The sequence below is a fragment of the Barbatula barbatula genome (genome assembly GCF_947034865.1).
Source record: "Barbatula barbatula genome assembly, chromosome: 3".
Taxonomy (NCBI): domain Eukaryota; kingdom Metazoa; phylum Chordata; class Actinopteri; order Cypriniformes; family Nemacheilidae; genus Barbatula; species Barbatula barbatula.
The window spans coordinates 5,337,192-5,362,731 of NC_136764.1; the positions used below are offsets into that span (position 1 = coordinate 5,337,192).

Consider the following 25,540-nt stretch of genomic DNA (forward strand, 5'->3'; position numbering starts at 1 on the left):
AGTATATAGTCATCTGTATATATTGTTAATAGTACATACCTACTGTCATATTTTCATAGAACATACCTACTGTAAAATATTTTCATAGTCCATGCCCACTGTTTAATATTTTCTCAATATTATAGGCCTATCCAGTATTTATTCTAACTGTATATCCTGCACTTGCTAACTGCACTTCTGGTTAGACCTAAACTACATTTCGTTACACTGTACTTGTATATGTGTAATGACAATAAAGTTGAATCTAATCTAATCTTATAGCGCATTTATAACCAAATAATATCTGCAGTGCATTAGTTTATCTCAAACTTTTCTCCCAAATTGGTAGGAGGTTCAATCCAGCAGGAATTTCCAGTGTTTTGTAAAAACTAAATAAAGTTCAAGTAATCATTTGTGTGTTGGAATTTGTTTTTTTAACGTTATTCTGCATAGTGCTTTAATATGTATGCGTGTTTCTTGTTGATAGACCAGTGCGCTTCATCTAGGCTAACAGACAACTTCATCTTCGGGTTTTTTTCTGAATCAAACAGTTTAGCTGTTGAAACCGTGCGTTGTTTGATACGATCAGCAAAGCATCTTTAAAAGGCACCGGCTCGATTAAAGTCGTAAGAGCATCGCTGCATGAAGTCCTCCTACACAGCAAGCGGTGCTGCTGGCTCGGAAATGTCTCTACCTCTGTGCAGTTTTGTTTTTATCTCCATTTTAGAGCTCACTGTCGCATTATAACATGACTGAGGCCGTGACAGGACGCGTTCACATCAGGCAGGTAACACGCATTCAACTGATGCGCCTTCACGAGAACACTGCACGAGGAAAAGCGTCACGACGGCACGATTTCCCAATCCTAATAAAAACCTTATTAAAATGTATTGTAGGAATTATTTTCGTCAAATCGTTTGTTTAAAATAATTTAAGTGTCAAATGTTATATGGAGAGCTCGACTGGTGGGCGTTTCTTCACGTCATGGGATTGTGAAATACATTTTTAAGAGAGGTGTCTGCAGCATCTTAAACAAAATCGTATGTCGGAAAAGACGCATGTTTTCTCCAGACATATGGTGATACATTTCCTTTCCCCCTTTTGTGAATTATTAAGAATTTATGTCTTAATCTGTACATTTTGCTGGTTATAAAATAATAATAGGCTATAGTGTTGGTTATTGCTAGTCCAATTCAAATGGAGAATCTTTATCTGTTTACAGTTTCAAATCTGAAGTGTCAATGACAAATTCTGTATGTTGTTGGCTATAGTTTCAGATTGAATAGGACCTGTTATAAATCACGAGGCTCATAAAAACTGATGTAATTAAAACGATCGAATTTATACAAGCTGTACGTGTTTATATTAAGATTTACATTAAGATGATCTTTGGCTACTGCCATGCGAGCGGAGGCGCACGTTTTAATTATGCAAACAAATGAACTGTTTTCCAACAAAAAGTCAATAAAAGTGATTCAATAAATTATTGAAGTAATACTTATTTAGAAAATATGATTGTAATCTATACAAAACATACATTTAGGTGTGTTATTGAATGCTGTAGGCCAAGGTTCAAAGCACGAGCGGATTTTGCGCATATCCATGAGGTCGCAAACATGATACAATAGGCATTTTATATGGTTTAAATGGACTGATGTAAATTGAATGAAAGAAAATAATATGCTTTTGTAAATAATAGCAGGAATAATATGCATGTATGATTTAAATAAGTTAGTACGAAGGAACGAAAGATTAACGAAAGATACACGTATCAAATGAAATACAAAAGGGACCTTGATAGTCGGTAACAGTATAGTAAGTTTAACGCAGTAACACATAGTGAGTACAATGTAAAAATAGTATAGGCTAAAGTTTGTACAATTCTCAATTGATATCGTATGATATTAAAATTAAAATATTCATGTGAGCTGTAATTTAAGTTTTATGATGGTTGTTAGTTGGTCACTATATAGACAACTCTTTGACCGACAGCATAAATATTGCTGTAATCTGTGATGAGGCCATTTATGACATCACTTTGACTTTAATGATTTGTGCAGTGGTCTTGGTTTTAATCTGCGATATTGGCTTCATAGCCGAATATCCCCAAATGATGTCTCTATTATCTGTTATTTGAAAGCGTATGACATATATTAAAACATTTCTAGATTTCTTTATTTCTGTAAATGCCAATCATAAGTATAATTATTATATTTGTCTATAATTTAACAAGTTTTTTTGCCAAGTATACATTTGAGTTTTTTTCTGTATTAGTCTGATATCTCTGGTTACTGTACAAAGTAAATTAAGAAATGTTAAATATTTGAAATGTAACAAATATATCTTAATCTTTTCTTCAACATTGTCAGTGTTAGGGGCATATTGACAACATGCAACTGGAGATGTTGATCGTTAACTATTCCATTGGTTCAGGATGCTTGCTTTCATGTTTTACTTTGTTCTCTAATTCGATTTTTATATTTGTATTTTGTTTGATATACATTTTATATTGCAATCTCTAGATTTACTATTTTATTTTAATTAACGTACAAAAACAGATCAACTTGTGGCAGGTGAAGGTAGTTGACTTTATGTTTTTGCAGTTTCTCAGCTGACTAGCAAACTACACTGATGGGTGATGCAGAGAAACAGGGTATAGAGGAGGTGGAGGGGCAAAGCTGTGTACCGGCAGCTTCCAGCACCAACAACACAGGAGTCAGTTCCACCCCCAGACCAAACACTCCCATCAGCACCCAGGCCATCTCCACCACTTTAGGAAATCTATCTTCAGACAGGCAGGCGGTCCAGGTAATTTTCCACCAGTTGGTGCCCACCAGTCACACATAAAACAAATGATATTGTAAATGTTTACTAAATCAAGAACAGACAGAACTGCGATTCCGTGTAAAAGACTACCAATAGTTAATCTAACTGTTTGGTGGATTGCCTGTTGCCCAACTGTTTATTGGACTTTCTATAGCTCAACTTTCTGTATTGTTTAGTTGACTGTGTGCAGCTTGGTTGTTTGTTGGACTACCTGTTGCTTAACTGTTTGTTGGACTACCTGTGTATCAATTTCCTGTATCTTATTTGTGATGTTTGACTACATACTGTAAAACATAGCTCAACTCTTTGTTGGACTACCTGTAGCTCAGCAGCTGGTTAGATTACCTGTAGCTGAACTGTTTGTAGTTTCTTTTGTTAGACTGTCTGTAGCTTGGCTGTTTGTTGAACTTCACATATCAGCATCCTGTAGCTTATTTGGTATGTTGGACTACCTGTATCTCAACTGTTTGGTGGAGTGGACTACTTGTAACTCAACTATGTGCAAGACTACATGTAGCTCATCTGTTTGGTGAAGTGAACTACTTGTAGCTTATCTGGTTGGTGGACTACTTGTAGCTCAACTATGTGTTAGAGTATCTGTAGCTTAGCTGTTTAGTGGAGTGGACTACTTGTAGCTCAATAGTTTGGTAGACTACCTGTACCGTAGCTGATTGGTGTAGTGAACTACTTGTAACTGGTTGGTGAATTACTTGTAGCTCAACTGTGTGTTAGATTACCTGTAGCTCATATGTTTGTTGGAGTGAGCTACTTGTAGCTTAGCTGTTTGGTTTACTACCTGTAGCTAAATTGCTTGTTTTACTATTTGTAGCTAAACTGTTTGATGGACTTACTGTAGCTTCATCGTTTGTTAGACTACTTGTAGCTGAGCTATTGTGGCTGAAAGTCATAAACAAAAATGTTTGAGTCCAATGCAGTATGATGTGGTGTTGAATCAGGTAATTCAACAGACATTGCACAGACCACAGAGCATGACAGCTCAGTACCTGCAGCAGATGTATGCTGCCCAACAACAGCACATCCTGCTACAAACAGCTGCTTTACAACAGCAACATCAACAAAACCTGACTGCTGCACAGATCCTGGCCACTACACAGCAGGTATGAGGAAACATGAACGGAAAGAGTTTTGTTTGTAGTTTCATATTATCTATGACATTAAGCGACATCCCATTACTTATCAGGCATCACAAACTAACGGCAGGCAGCTCACATCTTCTCCTCCAGTCACCAATGGAAATGTAACTCTGGCGAGTGTGACTCAGACATCAGTAAGTGCTTTCTTATTTCTAGTACGATTTATTTGAGCTTTATGGCAAAGACGTTTCATAACGCATTTCATTTACACATACGAGATTGTGAAACAAAGACTTTTTCTGAGCTTTTTATCAAAGGTGAATACAACAACACCCCTCTCCCCTCTCTACAGATCACCATGCCAACGTCTCCTGTAACTCAGCCAATTGGCCGCATCCAGGCCAGCAGCTCCAATAGCACAGGAGGGGCCATATCCCAGCAGACCATGCTCCTAGGAAACAGCTCTCCCACAGGTAGCCAGGCCCAAATGTACCTGCGCACTCAGATGGTAAGCATGTATTTACTGTTCATCTGTGTTTTAAAAAGACTTCATGTTAATGTTCTTAGGTCATCTCCACTGATTTACTGATTGGTTTGTTATGCTTTCTTTTCATTTCATTCTTCCCTGTTGTGTGCCTTTTATCTGTTATTTTCTCTATTTTTATTTTTCAATTGTCTCTTATTCTCTAGCTGATTCTCACCCCTGCGGCAACTGTAGCTGCTGTTCAACCCGATCTAACAGTCTCGTCCTCTCAGTCAGCATCATCACAGGTAAGAAAGACTTTGCTCTATGTATCTTCTCTTAAATATTATATTAGAAATGTTTAAATTTAAATACATAGTATTTATACATATATTAATATATTACTGTGTATTTTATACTGTATATTTCAATAATACATATTGAAAACCATGTACCGTAATGTCAATAAAACCAAATCGTAAAGTTTTGTGTAAAATAAACCTAAATATAAATGTGGTGATGGTGCAAAACACGATGTGTACATTAAATAATGAGTGCATTGACTGTTTTTGCTAAGTTTGTTGTGTTTCTTGAAGGAACAGTTCACCAAAACTGACAATGAGTCATAAATCAGTTTTGAATGACATCGGGGTGAATAAATGAAGGCGGAATTTAAATTTTTTGGGTGAACTATCCCTTTAAGCTAAACAAGTTGTCCAGGGTCCCCGTTGACGTCCATTTCTTGGACACAAAGCCACAGAGATATTTCTTAAAAATCTTGATATAAAGAAAAAATTTACAGCTTTTTAACAACATGAGGGTGTATGTAAATAATGATAGAATTTGTATTTTTGGGTGAACTGTCCCTTTAAGGTTCAGAGCTTGGCTCTTCGCACGAATCTCTCAGGATCTCTTGCCGCTCCCCACAACATCCAGTTCAAGCCGTCCCTTCAAGGCCAGACGCTCGTGTCCCCCCTTCCCAAAATGTCTATTTGCCCACTGAAGTCTACACAGATACCCCAGAATCTGGTCGAAACCTCTCGAAGTGAGTCATGTTTGACCGATGTCACCCAGCCACCATCAACCCATCCACTCATTGCACCCTGTAAGTTTCACCATTTCACACTTACATCTCCATGTACAGCACTGTATTTCATAATGTAAAATGTGGTAAATAATTGCTCTTTAAACAATGTAGATGTGTTGACGCAACAGAAAAAGCAAGTTGGTTCAGTATCAATAACAAAGATATTTTCTATAGAAACATTAAGTGCCGTTAAAACTAAATATTTTCTGTTTGCTCTAAATGACTGTTTCTACCGCAGCAACTTTCTCACCAGTCCAGTCGCATACTCTGGTCAGACACCATCTGCACTGCCCTCCCAGCCAGAGGGCGACACCGCACCATCTCTTTATACAGCAGAGCACCAGCGATCTAAGACAAGTCCAGCCCATCGCTTTGCGTGTCACGTCACGGGCCGGCTCTCCTCCACCCCTCGCCCTGCAGACCCGTACAACTCCCACCACAGCCACCGTCCAATCGCAGAACAACGATCTCTTCTCTGTGCCCTCTTCCACAAATCAACCAGCCAATCAGCAAGCCGTAGTGTCTACCTCTACGTTTACCCCTGCAACACTCCCCAACCCGCCACCCCTTCACCTGGGCCCGGCACTAGAGCCGCTCTCCCAGTATTCACCGCTCGCCTGTCCCCCTCCTCTCACGATGGCCCTGCCCAGACTGATGCAGCCTCCGAGACTGTCTCTGCGCTCCGTTCAGACTGTGGCCGTCCAGTCTGACCATGTGCTGGTGTCTGAAGAGGAACGTCCGGTCACTGAAGCTCAGGTTCAACTTCCCTTTCAAAATCTTCCACCACCGCAGACAGTGGCCGTGGACCTTAAGGTGCAGCCTTCTACACAGACAAAAGCACCTGCGGTTAGTATGCCTCAAAGCCATCTGTGGAACTTTATAACGCAAAGGAGTTCTGCAAAAGTCCTCATTTGTTTATTATTCTTTTCAGCAAAGTAAGACGTTTAGATTTGAATTGTTCAAGGGAACACAAAAGAGAGCAATTATATATTTTACAGAATGATTACGTATACTTTGGAGTTTTCCTCACATAAAGCTCTTGCAGAAGGTTTAGAAAGCTTTGAATACATCACAAGTTGTATTGACTTCTTTATACATTCATGGTGCTTTTTTAAAACACTTGTTGCTTTGCAAAGTCGAAAGAAAATCTTACAGGTTTGGACTACCAATAAAATATAATTTACTTTCTGTATTGTATAATACAATTTCTGTTCTAAAGCTGCAAAAATACTACGATATCCACTTATATACATAAATAACGTAAAGTAACCTGCAATTCGATGTTGAAAAGATAGATGGCGATAGAGAGGCAAAATACGAATCGCAGCTTTAAAGGGATAGTTCACTAATTCTTACTATTATCTCACCTTCAGGTCGTTCCAAATCTTCGAAAAACTGAACCACACTGGACCCCGTTGACTTCTGTTGTATGAACACAAAACCACCGAGACATTTCTCAAAATATCTTTTTTTGTGTTCTGCAGGTTTAAAAATTAACAACTGATGACTTTTTGCGTAAACTGTGCCTTTCATTTCTGTTATGACATTTGACAGGCGAAAGAAACGGGTGTAACGAATCTGGTAAAGAATGTTTTGAGAAACGAAACGCCCACCCCACCACCAACATCTCCACCGGCCGAGCCCCAGACGACCTCTGATGATGTAACAGCAGAGCCAGAAAACTGCACAGGTACATCCGCGCATCCAAACGTAAGACCCATAATTAGAGTTTTTGCACAACCATCTGAACTGAGCTCTTCTTCAGGCACAGCTGATCAGGACCAGCCGGGCATACCGCCAGTGATCGACACGTCGGAGGACCCCGCCTATGCCAAGGGTTCCCCCCCTTCCCTACTCTCTTCTGCGGTAAGAAGCTCCAGCAGGCTTCCCCCAGCCAGCCTTCCGGGGAACCCTGAGGGTCAGCCCTCAAAGGCCATCGTTAGACCTCACATCCTCACACACCTCATTGAGGGCTTCGTCATCCGAGAGGGCCTGGAGCCGTTCCCGGTATGTCCACTGGTTGACAAGTAGCAATTCACAGCCGCCATGAGGCTTTAATCGCGCCCATGGTTAATGCTTCTCTGATGAAGCCAAAGTTCTCTCCGACTCTGAGAGCACAGAGGGATACGGTGAGGCTCGGTAGGGGTCTGCGGCCACATGTACTTTCTCATCCATTTTGGAATCCATCGCAGTGTTCCATACTTTTAGACGTCCAAACCACAAAAACAGCTTGGTAGGTCCAGTGTTGATGTGCTTGTCTTTTTTGCAGGTAAGACACGTGTTGGGAAGCCAGGAGATGAACCTGCGGGCCACGCTACCGGAAGATGGAGGGAGAGACGCTGACGGAGGAACGCCCCTGATGGATGACGACTCGAGTTCAGAGCAGACAGTTGAAAACATGACCGATGTGTTGGAATGTGAGTTCTGTGGGAAGAGGGGCTTCGCTCACACCTTCCTCGGATCCAAACGCTTTTGCTCCATGACGTGCGTCAGAAGGTGAGACTCGAACATCAAAAATAAAACCTTATTATCTTCTGTCATTAAACGTTCATGGCATTCCACACCTGTCTGACTTTCTATCTTCTGCAGAATACAAAAGAAAATATTTTGAAGAATATTGGTAACCAAAAAACACCCCCATTGACTTCCATTGTATGAACAGAAAACCCCAAATATGTTCTTTTGTCAAACACATGTTTTGAACATCACGAGAGTCAATAAATGACTTATTTTGTCCCTTTAAATTAACTTCAACTCACGTAAAAAAGTACGCAATGTAACAATTCTATGTTTAAACAGAGATGGCGATCAAAACTGTACACGCTTGCCTCAACAAACAAAAACATCTCTCTTTATCTCTAACAGATTCAACGTGAGCTGTAAAAAGCGTCTTAACCTATTGAGGACGGATAAAATTAGCCGCTGGCCCCACAGACCCATGGGAAGGCGCGGGAGACCACCCAGCCGTATAAAAAGCGTGTCCAGGGAACACTACTTCAGAAAGGTCAGTCAGAACATCCAACGACTGACCATTACACCATGTGTGACTTTCTGTAACAAACTGTGTCCTTAAGCAGCTGCAAGAGTCGCATCCAACAGGTGACAGTCAGAGTGTTTCCATGTGGATCGAGAGAGAGGAAGAGGATCCACCCGGCCCGATGACAACCAGACTCCGTCTGCAGGTGGAGAGAGAGAAAGAGCAGGACAGAGAGCGAGAACAGAGCAGGGTGGAGAGTTGCAGCAGCTCGGTCTGCTTTCTTGACTCGAGACCGTCGCAGTGGAGCGTGGAGAACGTGTGCTCCTTCATCGCCTCCTTACCAGGTACATGCATTTGAATGTGTCTTCTGTGGAAAGAAAAGACCGAATGTGCCATTACCCTCGCGCCGCCACACCACTGGACTCCATTGTGTGGTTTCATATCATTTCTGATTAGCAGATCATTTTGATATATGTAGGGTCTTTATCCTGTTCTATGTTCTCAGGGTGTCACGAACTCGCCGCAGAGTTTCGTTCGCAGGAGATTGACGGACAGGCGCTGTTACTGCTGACGGAGGATCACCTCATGAGCGCTATGAACATTAAACTTGGCCCTGCTCTCAAAATATGTGCACGCATCAACTCTCTCAAAGAACCTTGAGTCCATCGTCTCGTTGAGCGTTGGAAAGTGTTCCAAATCTCAAATACGGTTTACTCCCTCTCGGTCCCATCCAGCCATACCACATTTGAAGATCTACTTCCACTTAAGTGCCATAGTTCCTGTAAATACGTGGCCATTGTATCGATACTGTAGACATTCGTGAGGACTCTGCCCTCTTCAGATACCTCAGACAAGATCTTACCCGTTTCACGGTGAGCTTGTTATTCTGATCGCATTCCGTTCAATGACTTGCACAAGGTTTCGTGTATAATATCTGATGTATATCGTGAACTTGTATATTGCATTTAAGGGAAACAGACCAGCTAGAAAATACCTTTCTATATTGAAGAATGAGGGACGATAACCAGTAGCTGGACGTCACGGTACATAATCTACAAAGTATTTAAAGCGAAACGTTTACACATAACTGTTTAAATATGAAGGTCTTTTCAGAATAACTCCCATGTTTACAATAATGCAGAGTATATACTGTATATATGGGTGTTGTACAATAAAAGTTTATTGATAAACAATAAGCAGTTAGCGTTTGGCTCCATAGAAACATTTCTGCAAAGACCCTGAACTGTACTTTTATGCAATGACAAAACGGAAGTTAATAGTAATATTATTCCGCAATAAGATGCACATCTCGCAGAATTTGAGAAAAGTTTAGAGAAGAGATTTAATACACACAGCTTGACATTTAAAGATAGTCCATTATAAGCAAATGAAACACAACTTTCACACACTTGATAGTTCACCCAGAAATAAACAGTCTGTAAGCATTTATTCACACTCCACCTGTACCAAACCTGTATGTGGCTCTTTCTTCTGCGGAACACAAAATATATTTAGCAAATGTCCATTGACAAATGTAAGTCAATTGGGATCAGTGTTCTTTGTATGCTAGCGTTTTTCTAAATATCATCTTTTGTGTCAGGTAGAGTCATATGCAGGTTTGAAATGACACGAGGGTGAGTTATGCTACATAAACTGACCAATGAAGTTGATGTATTTGTCCACAGCAAGCCAGGCACATACACATTGACAGCACCATATTTTGACGACGTTTCTGTAAGACACTCTTCCACAGACACACAGCAACAGAGACAAAACTACACGATACATTTAGTTTTGGAAAACTTAATTATTTGGCAAAAGCAATCTGTATTTAATTTCTCATATAAAATGATTAAGTGCTGTCAAAAGAGACTTTTTATATAAAAATGACCTGTGTTTCTTTAAAATACGCAATTTGCTTTTAGTCTTTTTGTTTTCGACACAGTCTGATTTCTTTGAGCTTCATCTGTTGTTCAATCATCATGTCGAACTCTTGTCTTTCTCTGAAACCAAAAACAAAAATGGACTCAGTTTAAGGGGGTTACAAGTCCAACAGCCTCACAAACACTCGTGTTCATCTACCTGTTACTGAAGCACGGCCCGCTGCGATATTTCTCCTCTGCTTTCTCCAGAGACAGCTGGTGGACTCCAGCAATGGCGTGGATGATTGCCTGCAACGCAGTTTATTTCATTGATTCAACACGCACGAGCACAAAGAGTATTATTAAATGTTTTGATATATGAAAGGGATTACCTCAGGTAGAAGCACGTCCAGAATAAGACTGATCCGGTCGGCCTGGATTTTCTCCAGACAGGTGTTTATATGCGGAGAGCTGTCACACACCTCGTTCAGGTAACTGTACACTTTATCCACCTGCTCCTCGTCTTCCAGGTACACGTCGACCCACTGGCGGGTGGGCTTCCGGAGGGCTCGCATCCATCGAGATGATTCATCGCCGTTTATAACTGCCTGTATCCAGAAACCAAGAGCGCCACTACATGCATTGTGTCCTCAGAACTTAAATGTGCTCATTTAAGAAAATATTTACCAGCAAGCGGTTTTCGACTTTTCGACCACTGACAATGAAGTCAACGAGGTGGACATTGGCGCGATTTCGCGCAGCTTTGGCACGGTCCGGCAGCACTTTCTTTGAGACATCATCGTGTTCTGGCAAAATGATATCCTCAGAATTATCGAAATCGTGATTCTGTTCACTCAGGATCTCTTGACTAGGGAAGGTCAGAACAGACGTCCCCTCTGTATATTTCCTCCTCACTGGGCAACCTGAGATCACAGAATTACACCATCACTTCTAGAATTAGAAAACAAGTAGACTTGAGTGTATGTGTGATATAGAAGACCTACTGATGTCAGCAGCACAGTATTCTATAAGGGAACCAACGAAGGAGCCACATCCTGCCAGGAAACAGGAAGCATGTCATTTCTCAATCCAACTTCATTTACGAGTAAAACATTAAAGTTCAAATCTAAGTGAGATCCATTTGATTTTCTTTAAAGCATCAAAACAACTAGAGATGAATACCAATTCGAATTTTATAGTCTGATATCAGCTCCAGAGACCAGGTTAAAGCACTGCCGTACTTTGCCTTTGCTATGTCCTATAAAATTAAACAAACATGCTTGGATTTAAAGGCAATTTATACAGCATTAACTATTAGTTTGTAATAGTTTATAAAGAAAACGTTATACTTTACCACCAGTTTGTCGAAGTCTTCGCAATTAAAAGGCTTCAGGGTCCGCAGTGACACAGAAAACCTGAAAAAGCAGCAACCAACCAAAATTAAAGAGTAAACTGAATAATAAATACAACCGTACAAGAGCGAAATGCCCTTTTGTGTGCAATGGCAAGATTATAAATGCATGTTTTAAAGACAAGGTTAATACAAACAAAAAACTGTAGTGTGGATATGTTTAAAAAAAAGAATAAATAAAGGTGTACTACGAGCGATTGCCTGAAATTATGATGACCGGTGAATTCTTACCCTTTTTTGATTCTCTTCTGGTCAATTATATAGCCATCAATAAAGACGATGCTGGCCTTTTTGATTTTGTGATTGACACTTTTAACCTACAGAACAAATAAGTGATTCATTCATCAAATTTTTACATTTCTTAATATATGGCTGCAGTTATATGAATTCCTTACATTCATTAAAGGGACAGTTCACGCAAAAATCGTTTATTCAACCTCAGATTGTTCCAAACCTGTATAAATGACTTTGTTCTGCTAAACACAAAGAAAGATATTGGGAAGAATGTCAGAGACCACACACATCTCAAACCCCATTTACTGCCATAGTAGGGAAAAGATATACTATGTGAGTCAATGTGGACGAGATCTGCACGGTTACCGACATTCTTCCAAATATCTTCCTTTGTGTTTGGCAGAACAAAGACATTTATACAGGTTTGGAAAAACTCGAGGGGGAGTAAATGAGGACAGAAGTTTCATTGTTAGGTGGACAATCCCTTTAACCCTTTAAAATGTCTTATGAATTCACAATTCCCTGAATGACGCACACTCCTGGTACTTACCACTGCCGGCCAATAGGGGTATTTTCTCAGTTTACACCACACACAAAGTCCCTCCGAGATTGACGAAGGCTCTACGGTTAAAGCATTTACATGATCACATTGTTCTCCAACACACCAGATCTGACCCCCATCAGAACTGACTTACTTTTATTGTCCTGCCGCAAGAAACTGGGAAGCTCCTCTTCCTCATTATCCTGATCCTCCTCCTCCTGCAGGGACAGAGAGTGATAGAAAGGCTGGAGCTCCTCCTGCAGGCTCAGCTCGATGGAGAGGTCAGAGGACAAGCTCGGATCTGCTGGACACATTACAGTCACTGACATGAAATAGCATGGCGAATGTAAAATGGACTTGATCTACATCAGGGGTCTCCAACCTTTTTGTAAGCAGGGGCTACCAAAATATAAAAAATCCTCTAGAGGGCTACTTGTTGATAACATACTTTCAAACTTTAAACATGCGATGCCTTATTTTTACGCTCACAGAACCAAATTCTGTTTTCTTTCAGATATTTTTGCACTTGAATATATTAAAGCTTATAACACTTGCTAATAATAAACTTTCATGACGATGTAGCACTTGGCTGGTCGTATAGTCACAGATTTGTCAACTGTCTTGAGCATTATTGGTGAGCCCTGTGTTTAGCGGGCACCGTACAGAGTTCACATGGGCACCAAGTTGGAGACCACTGATCTACATCATTACAATACATTAGTATCGTGCAAAAACGTCGGTATACCCTGTTCCTCCGTTCTACTGGTAGGAGGCGTCTCAACCGAGGGCTCCTTCTGAGGAGATTCTGTTAAAAAGCTTTCACTTTTCCTGCTGCGTTTTGGAGGGCGAGATGAACCCGGACGCTCATGGACAATTCTTTTCTTGCGACCGGCTGGCCTCTCCGCTGCCAGGAGCCTCTGGGTTTTGCACTTTCTTAATGGCTTGACATCTGGGGAAGACAGCTGACAGGAAAACCACAAATATAAAACCTGGTTAATTCAGGGACACTCAATCGTGCTTCAATGACTATTACACATGCTGTGACGCACGCCTTTACCGGACTCGACTGTGTGACGTCCCGATGACATGGTGAGCAACTACTGTCCGCTCGATTAAGAGATTCCAGATTGGAGTTTGGTGTGGAGCTGAGAAGAGGGCCGGGCCGGACATTAATCCGTTTTGGTGTGTGTGGACTTGAACTACCACCGTTTTTAGTGTGACGGGAGATTTTCTGCTTTTGAGGCATTAATGCGGTGCGTGTGAAAAGTCCTGGAGAAACAAGGTCTAGATTTTTATTGGAGGGCCGAAGACATGTCCGGTATGATTTGGCAGCGTTTTGTGAGCCGGCGCTCGCAGCGGGTTCCGAATCTTCCAGTCTTTTAAAACAATCTCCATCATTTGAAGTGGGAACGTCCGCTTTCTCACAAGGTTCAACATCTGATTTTGTTCTTCCCTTGCGAGATCTTTTTGTAGTCTTTGCCGGGTATTTGGGTTTGGGGCGTTTTATCGGCTCAGGTTTGTGCGAATTTGCCGACACGTGTCCATTTAGGCATCTTCCTTGACGTGTACATTTGGGTAAACTTTTAGGACAGGCACTTAGACTGACTGCTTGAGGTTTCTGCTTGTCATTCCTGGTTTTGCGTAATCCACGTGATCTGGCAGGATGCAAATCTTCCGTCATTTTGCTGTTGTTCCTATGCAAAACGGAAACTTTGCCACCTGAAGCAGGTGTGTGGGATTTGTCCGGTTCTTCAACAATAGGCCGACAGGTCCTGCGAGGGTTCCTTCGACGGTGTGAGGCGTAGTTGTCGTCTGAGGAACTCATTCCTGCGGCGATTGATGTCTCAGCGCGATTGCAGAATTGTGGTCGGTTTTGTTTGGACGGCCTGCAGAGAAACCCACAATGAGATTAGAGATGCAATCCTTTTTAGGACGAGTTTTGATCAACGTGTAACTAATGGCATATCAGCTTTAGCGTGACAAAAGGCTCCATTGACCAACAATAGAGCAACAAGCAAAAGAAACTGCGAAGAACAGCGATACCAATGTCAACATACTTCACGGTTTCTTTAAAAGCCACCAAAATACAGAATCCATTCAACAAATTGTTTATTTAATAAAATGATTAATAACAAATCGTTTAATACAATAAAATTAATACAAATTAGCATAAACATAAATTAAATGAAATATAAGTAGTTAGCTAGCCAAACGCAACCCAGAAGTTAACTGGGGGTCAGGCGCGCGCGCGCGTTCCCGTGTATCTCAGAGCCAGTTGATAAACAAAACTGTTGGTTTGTTTAATTTAGTTTATAAATAAATAGAATAAGTATAATGATACATGGTTTTTTTTGTTGAGGGGGAAAAATAAACATTATTCATAACAAATGTAGTAGTTTGTCAAACATTCGTTGAAAAATATGGCGAAATCACGTGACCCATGCACATTGAACAGGTTGTCAGGCTTTTTAAAATCTTACTTTACCTACTCAATACATTTTATTAGCAAAAAATATATGTATTTATTAAATTAATATATATATTCATTATATTTCGTCACCGAACACGAGCGAAAGCGAGCTGGCTAACGTTACACCTATGCAAGAGCAAATCAACACACTATTTTGGTACCAATTTCATATACTGTAGCTCCAACATTAGCTTTAAAACAACAACCGATATAAAGAAACCCATTAAGTCGTATTTTCATTAAATTATTTTTATTTAAAAAGTGAAGCCGAGACGTGTTGTGAAGGGACATTAGCATTAGCAGCTCCACGCAAAGCCAATGAAAACACCGAGTCGGAATAAAGTTACCCTCAAAGTCTTTAAATGCAGTTTCACCCGCCACTGTGTAACATTTAATAATGTGTTTACAGTTTAAGAGAGGATCACTTACTCATTGGATTGTCTTGTTTACAAAGCTCGAGCTGCAGTTGATCCGTTTTGAATCCGGAAGTTGTGTGGTGTGCTCCTCCCTCCCCTCTCCCCTCTCATCATCTGACAGCATCCCCCTGTCTTGTTTTGCATTTCCAGTGCAAAATGGTACAGACACCAAACTATTTGTAGTACAACTGTAACAAATACAGCATTTGATCTACCCGCCTGTATGGTTACTACACTTTTATTAATGGTTTACCAAACATCTCAACCTGCAAAAAAGCATTTCAGGGAGGTATCCCTGTGATTTGACTTGCATAAGCTTGTATGTTTTGCTTATAATCAATGTTTTCTTGTACAGCTGCTTTGTAACAATGAAAATTGTAAAAAGCGCTAAAGCTGACTTGACTTATTTGTTTTTTTGACGGTTGTTTATTCGTCGGAGTTAAAAACATTAACCCTGATTAACATTAAACATATTTTTTTAAAGTATTTATCATTTAATAATGTTTTACTGTTTATTCAGTCTTTGTTTAAGTTTATATTGAAGTATTAAACACATGTAAATGTATATTCATAAACAAATGTTTAGTTTGTAAACAAACCGATGAGAGGCCAAGCATTAGAATAATAGACATGTGCAGTTATGTTCAGTTCAAAATGTGATTGGAGAAAATAGTATATAATAGTTTATAACTGAATGCATTAGTTGGGCTATTTATACAGAATGAGATATTATCAGTTTGGACTTTACAAAGCAAGAAGCAGTCTCCGTATAAAGAAGGTTGCACAGCAGATATTATGCCAAAATTAAAGTTATTAAGAAATGACAACAACACCATGTAATGCGATAGAATACAACAATCTTGTCCAAAGGGTCTCTGCGTAATCATTTATTTGGGATAGTATGTCTTGAAGGACACAATTCAACCGATGTTTAAGAGAAGAGGACATTATTTTGTCCTATTGAGCTCTGTGTCAGGGTTTGGAAATCCTTGGTCCCTCATTCCTTCATCTTGCAGTTCTCTCTGCAATTGGATAAAAAAAGGATGTAAAATAAGCATCATGTATCAGACATGTTTGGGTTTTAAAGACTCACAGTTGTTTGTCCAGATAAATTGTTGTGGATTGACAGGCTTTCCTCTTACTCTCTGCCGCCATTTGCTGGCTGTTTGCAGCAACACGTAAAGCTTCACATGATTCCAAATGATGCGCTTCACTGGTCAGATTCACCAAGAGTGTCTCAATAAGATCTGCACACAGCAAATCGACACATTTATTTAGATTTCCTTTCACATGCTGGTTTTATACCAGCGTTAAATTCAGCACACTGTAATAACAAAATCCACAAAAAGTGTGGATTCACCTATTTTAGTGAGGCCTACTTTACACATATAACAGCAAACAAAATCTATGTTCTAATAACGTGGCCATAATAATATTTGCATGCAATGGTGTGACCGCAACAACTTTCTTATCGCTGAATTCCCATATGTATATGTCTATTAGCCGCTCTTACCCTGCTGTTGAGCCAGCTCGGAAGAAATTCTGTGATGTTTATTCTGGAGCAGAATTAATTTATTTTCCAATGCTGTTACATTTTCCTTTAAGATCATCTGGAGAAGATACAACTAAAAGTCAGCAATCGCATACTTTGATATACAATACAGTACTATCCACACGATACAATTCCTAACACCACTATAACCATAGCCAAGTCCCAAATGGTGTGGTAATACAATGTTGGCTTTTTACTTTTTGTCTTATAAAGACAAAATTATTCACTATTAGTAAAAATTTGATAAGACTCACTTGTAGCTGCATGCTCTCAGTTAGAGAAGCATTCGTTTCTCTCTTGCTCTCTAAAAGAATCTTCAGCTCCTCTTGAAGTTCAGATTGACTCCCGATGCTCAGCTTCAGCGTTGAGTTTAAGACTCTCTGCTCTTTTTCTTTCACCACTTTGGCTCCTTCCATCTTTTCAATTAAGGCCTGTTGTTCTGCTTGGCATTGTTCAATGCTAGCCTTGGGGGGCCAGGTAACCCACACCACGATGATGATCAAAGACACCATGGACCACAGCGTGAGGACAGCCAGAATCCATTTGCAGGTGTTTTGGGCCGAGTTGGACCTGGCCATCATGAAAGAGATGGAGGCGAGGTGCCATACGGACTAAACTGACCTGGAATGACGGAGACGTTTATATATACAGTCAGGGCTGGACCAGCTGTGTTTTTCTAACTGAGGCTGGACTGAATCTCTACAGCTTTGAGTGTGGCCGACAGCTACATCAAGCAGATCTACAATGTTGCTTTTCTGTTCTCCCAATGGAAGAATAATAATTATTTTAGATAACATCTAGTGTTTTCCTGAAAACATTTCTTACGTGTGCTCATGGCATAGTGTTGGAACATCTTTGTAAGGACACTGTCCATGCACGGTTCCGCACTTCTAGTCACTTTTAGTTATTTCCGTAGTAATCGTAGCGACGCCAGACGCAGGTTCTGTTCATACACTGTTTACCTCACTGCTCTCTTAGATGCACTTTAGTTTGAGATATTAACGTAAACACAACATCCCCTAAAATCCAAATGTTTATCTGACTAACAAAACACCACCATGTGATAATGGAGATGGAAAAATTCCTCTATGTTATTAAAACACACGGACGTCCAACATCTCGGGGCATGTTGAAATCAAGATAAGGCGGTGATAGATGTTCACATTTAGACATTAAACTTTACCACCCAGGTGCTCCTTAACTCCCAGAAACAAAGACACCATAACCATATTCTTCAATTCTTTTATTCGCATTTATAATATTTGTAAATAAAACAAATAATGTGAGTACAGTACTAAAAGCAAATGGATATGAACATCGCTGACTGTGCAAATGAGTGTGACTTCAGGTCACTGACACTCATCTGCACGTGGAATGTCATGCAAGACAAAAGGAATGTTTGAAGTGTGTGTTTTATACAAAAAAGTACTTATATGTATAATAACAGCAGCGTCTATATGAAAATGAAACAAGCAGAGTATTATATTATTCAATAAAGCAGTTTCCCAGCACTTTCTATTACGTCAAATTAGAATTTCTGTTGCATAGGCGAAACGGTGCTTCACATCGGACGTACATCACAATAAAAGCCAATGAGATTCTTTCATTCCTCATAGAGGAATGTGTAGTGCGTTATTCTCAATGTACATTTACTTTGAGTGCTATTTGTAATGCTGCGATAGTAACCGAGTGTGCTAATGCTGACTGGCACATCTTTTTTAATACAACTGCAATACATTGGGAACAGCCTGGCATCACATGCGTCTACTGCAACACACAGGCAAATGCTTACACTTAAAGGGACAGTTCACCCGAAAATGAAAATTCTTTCATCTTTAACTCACCCCCTTGTCATTTCAAACCTTTATGACTTTCTCTCTTCAGCAGGACACGAAAGAAGATATTTTGAAGAAAGTTGGTAACCGAACAGCACTGGACTCACCATTCACTTTGAACACAAAACCAATGCAGGGGAATGGGGTCCAGTTGACAATATTCTCCAAAATATCTCCTTTTGTGTTCTGCTGGAGAAAGAATGTCATACTGGTTTGAAATTATGACAGAATATTTTTGGGTGAACTATCACTTTAACGTCAAGTAATACATTTTGATGCATTTAAAACCTAAAGACGTTAAGCTTTCTGCCCTTAATACTCTACATCTGCCCAAGCGAAGATATTAGATAGTCTTGCGTAGATAGAAAGCAAAGAGTTGCTCATGCCATGCCGGTGCTGCGAGCGTCGTTCTCAGCAGAAATCGAGCGCACCAGCTCTTCCACCCAGCGCACCTCGGAGCCCATCTGCTCAGCCAGGACCTCGAATCGGTTTTCTAGCCGGAAGAACTTGCGTTTGAGGGCGTTGGCCGACAGCATGGCGGCGCGGGCCTCTTCTTGGCTCTGTCTGCGTTGGGTTTGCGCTTTCTGCAGATCCTGTTTGATGTGGTTGAGATCTGTGGCGATGCTATCGTTTTCCTCTTTGTACCAGCTCTCCTTCTCATCGTAGATGGAGAGCAGAGCGGCCACGTCTTCCCTGCAGGAGCGCTGGTTCTTCTCAAGCTCTCGCAGGCCGTCCTCGGCCACGGCTATCTCCTCCATGACCTGGGAGAAGCGCTCGAAGTTGATGTAGGTGTTGTTGGGAGGCATGCTGGAGTGGGATTTAATGGTGTACTCTTTCAGACGTGTGGTCTTTAGACGTCTGCGCTCCGGCTTGCTCTCGCATTCTTGCCTCACGTTACGTCTCTTAATGACCTATAGCGGGTGAAGCCAAGCGGGTCAAGAGAAGCACAAATGGCAACGTGAAATAATTCGGAAGAGAAATTAAACATTCGAACCTTGATCCAGGGATGCTGCAGACTGTCAGTAATGGTCATTCTCTTCCTAAAATTTCAAGGAAAATATCGAAATTTAATGTAAATTTACAGGAATCATGGACAAAGTATTCTGTTTCCAGCAATTCCTGGATGGATGACGGCAAATGTTTAGGATCAAAAACGTATACTAACTTAGGGTCCTTGACCAGCAGTCGGCGAATGAAGTCCTTAGCAAGCTCGCTCGTGTTGCTGAAGTACTCTTCATCAAAGTCATAGTTGACAGCTGAGATGTTGGTGAGCGTTTCTTGTTTGGTCTCACCAAGAAATGGAGAAGCACCACTCAAACTGAAGAACATAAAAAAAATATATATTTATAAATATATATTTAAGCAAAGAACAACGGCATGTAAAAAACATGGAATAAAAACTAGATCACAATTTGATACTTACAGTATATATGTGATAACACCAATGCTCCTGCAGGCAAAGAATGGCATCGGTTAAAAACAGAAATAACAGAAAATGTCTAATGGATTGAACACTATGTCAAATTATGATCGATAGTAATAACTGACTTACCACATGTCTGCCTCTAAACCAAGGGGCTCATAATTTACAATTTCCGGCGCTAGAAAATAAATATTGTAAAGATTTATCAATATAAGCCTCCTACGCTTTACAATCAGATTGTATTTGTTAATATTGGTTCTTGCATTGGCTAACAATGAACAATTTACTTATTCATATTTTTCAGCATTTGTGTCTGTTAAGCAAGGGATAATGTACAGGCAGCCGGTTGTTATAAGCTCCGACAGTGTGATCTGGATCAGGGTCTTGTATCGCACCGAAGGGCCTTATTTGGTGATAACAGCCGGCTGCTTGTGCATTATCTCGCTTATTACACGGCTACTTTCCACATGAGAAAAATTAGACATGATATGTCAATTTGAAATATTTTATTTGCTCATAAATGCGAGGAAAAGCTGTTTACTTTTCCGTTTTAAGGTAAGAAAGGATGTTCAGATGTCACGAACAGGCAATTTGGCTTAATCATATCTAAATGTATTGTCATATACGGTATGTTATTAAAAAAACCTTCATATTTAATTTGTCAAAAAAGTCTGTCAAAATGTTTTGCTACATCTGGGTTACTGAGTGTTATCAGTTTTGAGAGGTTTTCATCTGGGAATAATGTTGCGACTGGCCAATCGGAATCAAGCATTCCAACAATAACGTGAGTTAATGCATGAATAACTGTATTGACATTAACGGAGATGAATAATTGCCGAAACTATTAGTTCATGTTAGTTAATGCATTCACTAATGTTAACAAATACAGCCTTATTATATGTCAATATTATCATCATGCAAAAACATATAAAAAGGGACCTACCGACAAACTCGGGTGTTCCGAAGATGTTTTTAAATTCATTTCCATCTTTAATCTGATGCGCAATTCCAAAATCTATCAGCTTGATTCTGGGGTTTGGAACATTCTTATCCAGCAGCATTATGTTCTCAGGCTGCGGAAAAATGTGATGCAGTGATTGAATATGTTTGTTGCACATTTACATTTCAATGAGGCTAATGTCACCAGCAATCGACATGGCTAACTAAACACAACATCTAACCACAACCAAGCCTAAATCCATTCTGCATACCTTCAAGTCAAAGTGTGCTATGCGTTTGGAGTGGAGGTAGTGCACTCCATCCAGGATCTGCTTGAGAAACTGTGTGGCCTCTTCCTCCGTCAGCGACTCCTTCTCAGCCAGGAAGTCAAAGAGTTCCCCTCCAGACACCAGCTCGAGGATCAGGATCACATCCGTCTTGTTCTCAAAGATGTCGTGGAGGGTGATGATGTTGCTGTGCTGGATCTCTCGGAGGATGTTCACCTCTCGCTCGATCTCCTCTCGACTCACGCCCCGTCGGCTGGATGACAGCCGTCTCTTCTTAATAAACTTGGCAGCGTATTCTGTTCCAGAGCCCTTTTCTTTACATTTACGAACGATGGCAAACTGTCCACTGCGAGACAATGAGAACAGAAACTGAGAACAGATCAAACAATTACATCACCTTGAGAAGTGAGAGGCACTTGTCTGCCGCAATGCAAAGGTGCACTTTGTGGTTCTTGCTGGTCAAAGATCCCGCCAATTCTCTGTGATATTTTGCTACCACGACATTACTCAAGTCTCTCATACCTTTCAAGTTATTGTAGATGTTTTGCCTGCTTTGGTCTGCTAGGCATAGTTTACAAACGTTTCATAATAAAAACTGCACAGTAACTGTAAGGTTTAATAGTACAATAGCATGTACTATTGCGACAATGTCGCAGGTATATAAAACTATTTCCAAACTATAAATAGAGTTAATGTTGCAGAAATCAGCCTAAGAGAAGTCAGAGAAAGTCTCGCTTCTCGCAGTCTTATTTGCACAACAGCTGTGCTTAAGCAGAGCGAGAGAGCGCATGCATTGTGAGTCAGTGATGTCATGCTGCAGCAGCAGCATAGCAGAGAAAGACGCACATCCATATATAGAAAGGCTTGATTCAGTGTGCGCCGATGATTGAGTCAATGTGCTGACATAAATTCCAAGACATTGTAAAAAAGGCCCTGGCACAGTAATGTTGGTTTTTTTATACTGCACTGAGAAAAACAAACAACAACAACCCATGACATTGACAAGACGACACATTGTAAAAACAAGACATTGTCACGTGTTTATATCAACAAATCAATCATTTTAAAACAACACGTGTCGGCCGAAGTGCTTCGCAGACCCAAAATTACAATTAAAACATAAATACACAACATAAAACCATAGCTACATAGCTACTAATGGTTAAAAGCAGCAGTGACATGAGTCAGTTGAGTTCATATAATTAAACGCCTTCATTGCTTCATAATAATAGCCTTTAAATCTAACGTTAAAATATAAGGCTAGCTCGGTTCTGTTCGTGTGAGATCACGGGTAAAGTCAGCGTTAAACACAGTGTTGTAAAGAGTGATGTCATATCTTACCTTCCCAACTCCTCTCCCATTTCATAGTGAAGCTCCACATCCTCCTGTCTGAAGCCATCCATGATTCGCCGACCTCAACTGACGGCTCTGCTGGAAAACAACCAGAAAGAGTCGTGTTCAACTTTGAGTTTTATACTCTTGGGTTTATACATTACATTATGGAGGACAATGCTTAACTTTTTCTTTCTTTTAGACAATTACTATCGATGTCCCCTGCAGTCTTCGAAGGCCGCCAGCAACTCACAATGTCTACTCAATACAATATTCATAATAAAAATGAGAAACGGTCTTGAATTTAAGCAGTTGTGTCTGATTATAATGTTTATTTGACGAGGTTTATTGAGGCCCCAGGTCTCCTGGTTGAAGCTATAAATGGTTTCTGACTGTTCGTTCGCGTAACTGTGTTTTCTTAACCCCTAACTAGATAAGGGGACTGAGGAGGGTACACATGCAGCCGTGTTTACTCATGACCTCACCGGAAGTTGAACTTTAACAAGGTTTTAGAGACATTCCGTTCTTGTGCACGTCACCGCCATAAACCAGCGCTGCCAGACTTTCACCGGAACGTAAAACTGAACAACACCACAGTGTAAAAACTGTACATTAACAATAATGTAACGCTGTACGTCATGTTGTGCGTGTTTATAACACAAACAGTCCGTAATGCAGCTTTTACACATTAACGGCAAACATTTATATACATCAAATCCCCGGCCAACGTTTAATTTAGGCTGACATGTAATTCTCATTCACACAATATCTATCAAAGACTGACTGACTGCTTTAGGTAGCAATCTGGCTAACTTATATCCCGTCAGGAACAACACCGGCAGGCTAATACTGTGACACGCAAAACACTTCACGCGACGTAACTTATAAGAAAGATGTCGTGCCGTGTTACGCGCTATATTGCTGATAAGACTATCTAGAAAACATAAAACGCGTAAAGTTTCTTAACATACCTTAACGTGCCCGCATTCCTCAACCAATGAGTGTTTTCCGGTTGCGGCGCGCTTGAGAGGCGTGGCTTGCGCGCTGACGTCACTCTGGCTCCACCGCAGGATGACGTCAGCCTGCCAGGTTTTCGTACACTCAAGGCTCTGATTTTAGTTAGAAAACTTGTTACGGCTTGTTTCGTGAACGGTTACTTTGATAACACACAAAGGCTTACATGAAAAATAGAATGAGTTTGTGTGATGCTTTAGTTAATAATAATAATGGCGATCATTTGTTTGATAAATCGTGTAGCCTATATATCGTTGGACATGCCACATTTCTCAACATGGAATGGCATATAATGAGAATAAAACATATAATGAGAATAAAACATATAATGAGAATAAAACATATAATTAGAATAAAACATATAATGAGAATAAAACATATAATGAGAACAAAACATATAATGAGAATAAAACATATAATGAGAATAAAACATATAATTAGAATAAAACATATAATGAAATAAAACATATATTGAGAACAAAACATATGATGAGAATAAAACATATAATGAGAATAAAACATATAATTAGAATAAAACATATAATCAGAATAAAACATATAATGAGAATAAAACATATGATGACAACAAAACATATGATGAGAACAAAACATATAATCAGAATAAAACATATAATGAGAACAAAACATATAATGAGAATAAAACATACAATTAGAATAAAACATATAATCAGAATAAAATATATAATGAGAATAAAACATATAATGAGAACAAAACATATGATGAGAACAAAACATATAGAATAAAACATATAATGAGAATAAAACATATAATGAGAACAAAACATATGATGAGAACAAAACATATGATGAGAACAAAACATATAATGAGAATAAAACATATAATGAGAATAAAACATATAATGAGAATAAAACATATAATGAGAACAAAACATATAATGAGAATAAAACATATAATGAGAACAAAACATATAATGAGAACAAAACATATAATGAGAACAAAACATATAATGAGAACAAAACATACAGAATAAAACATATAATGAGAACAAAACATATGATGAGAACAAAACATATAATGAGAACAAAACATATAATGAGAACAAAACATATAATGAGAATAAAACATATAATGAGAACAAAACATATAATTAGAATAAAACATTTAATGAGAATAAAACATATAATTAGAATAAAACATATAATCAGAATAAAACATATAATGAGAATAAAACATATAATGAGAATAAAACATATAATCAGAATAAAACATATAATGAGAATAAAACATATAATGAGAACAAAACATATAATTAGAATAAAACATATAATGAAAATAAAACATATAATTAGAATAAAACATATAATCAGAATAAAACATATAATGAGAATAAAACATATAATCAGAATAAAACATATAATCAGAATAAAACATATAATGAGAATAAAACATATAATGAGAACAAAACATATAATGAGAACAAAACATATAATGAGAACAAAACATATAATGAGGATAAAACATATAATTAGAGTAAAACATATAATCAGAATACAACATATAATGAGAATAAAACATATAATGAGAACAAAACATATAGAATAAAACATATAATGAGAACAAAACATATGATGAGAACAAAACATATAATGAGAATAAAACATATGATGAGAATAAAACATATAATTAGAATAAAACATATAATGAGAATAAAACATATAATGAGAACAAAACATATAGAATAAAACATATAATGAGAACAAAACATATAATGAGAATAAAACATATAATGAGAACAAAAAATATAATGAGAATAAA

At 39.2% G+C, this 25,540-nt stretch overlaps 4 protein-coding genes across 8 annotated transcripts; 1 reads left to right on the forward strand and 3 right to left on the reverse strand.

Moving 5' to 3' along the window:
- Positions 1-717: 717 nt before the first annotated feature.
- LOC306892287 (polyhomeotic homolog 3) lies at positions 718-9,613 on the forward strand. Its single transcript, XM_079453282.1, has 15 exons — positions 718-766; positions 2,583-2,787; positions 3,762-3,923; positions 4,007-4,093; positions 4,252-4,407; positions 4,590-4,670; positions 5,236-5,467; positions 5,688-6,295; positions 6,823-6,876; positions 7,004-7,139; positions 7,215-7,456; positions 7,719-7,945; positions 8,315-8,453; positions 8,527-8,770; positions 8,932-9,613. The coding sequence occupies exons 2-15, from the start codon at positions 2,611-2,613 to the stop codon at positions 9,084-9,086; spliced, it is 2,700 nt and encodes an 899-aa protein (XP_079309408.1). The 5' UTR covers positions 718-766; positions 2,583-2,610; the 3' UTR covers positions 9,087-9,613.
- LOC306892288 (uncharacterized protein) lies at positions 9,583-15,476 on the reverse strand. The gene is made up of 13 exons (XM_079453283.1): positions 15,374-15,476; positions 13,532-14,360; positions 13,220-13,436; positions 12,629-12,775; positions 12,484-12,554; positions 11,931-12,016; positions 11,643-11,703; positions 11,471-11,546; positions 11,293-11,343; positions 10,976-11,211; positions 10,681-10,896; positions 10,509-10,597; positions 9,583-10,429 (listed from the first exon to the last, which is right to left on the reverse strand). The coding sequence occupies exons 2-13, from the start codon at positions 14,297-14,299 to the stop codon at positions 10,348-10,350; spliced, it is 2,100 nt and encodes a 699-aa protein (XP_079309409.1). The 5' UTR covers positions 14,300-14,360; positions 15,374-15,476; the 3' UTR covers positions 9,583-10,347.
- Positions 15,477-16,022: 546 nt separating this feature from the next.
- On the reverse strand, positions 16,023-17,680 carry LOC306892598 (uncharacterized protein). The gene is made up of 4 exons (XM_079453748.1): positions 17,167-17,680; positions 16,874-16,970; positions 16,454-16,607; positions 16,023-16,382 (listed from the first exon to the last, which is right to left on the reverse strand). The coding sequence occupies exons 1-4, from the start codon at positions 17,491-17,493 to the stop codon at positions 16,358-16,360; spliced, it is 603 nt and encodes a 200-aa protein (XP_079309874.1). The 5' UTR covers positions 17,494-17,680; the 3' UTR covers positions 16,023-16,357.
- A 457-nt stretch (positions 17,681-18,137) lies between these two features.
- dapk3 (death-associated protein kinase 3) lies at positions 18,138-23,817 on the reverse strand. 5 transcript variants are annotated; one of them, XM_079452966.1, is made up of 10 exons: positions 23,700-23,760; positions 23,214-23,309; positions 22,738-22,827; positions 21,382-21,742; positions 21,114-21,243; positions 20,300-20,348; positions 20,171-20,197; positions 19,913-20,065; positions 19,742-19,787; positions 18,138-19,658 (listed from the first exon to the last, which is right to left on the reverse strand). In XM_079452966.1, exons 3-10 carry the CDS (start codon positions 22,797-22,799, stop codon positions 19,128-19,130), a joined length of 1,359 nt encoding a protein of 452 aa, XP_079309092.1. In that variant the 5' UTR covers positions 22,800-22,827; positions 23,214-23,309; positions 23,700-23,760; the 3' UTR covers positions 18,138-19,127. The 5 variants fall into 5 exon arrangements, with proteins under 5 accessions (XP_079309092.1, XP_079309090.1, XP_079309091.1 ...); XM_079452964.1 differs by lacking the exon at positions 23,214-23,309 and having other exon boundaries at positions 23,700-23,817; XM_079452965.1 differs by lacking the exon at positions 23,214-23,309 and having other exon boundaries at positions 22,738-22,824; positions 23,700-23,794.
- Between the last annotated feature and the right edge of the window lie 1,723 nt (positions 23,818-25,540).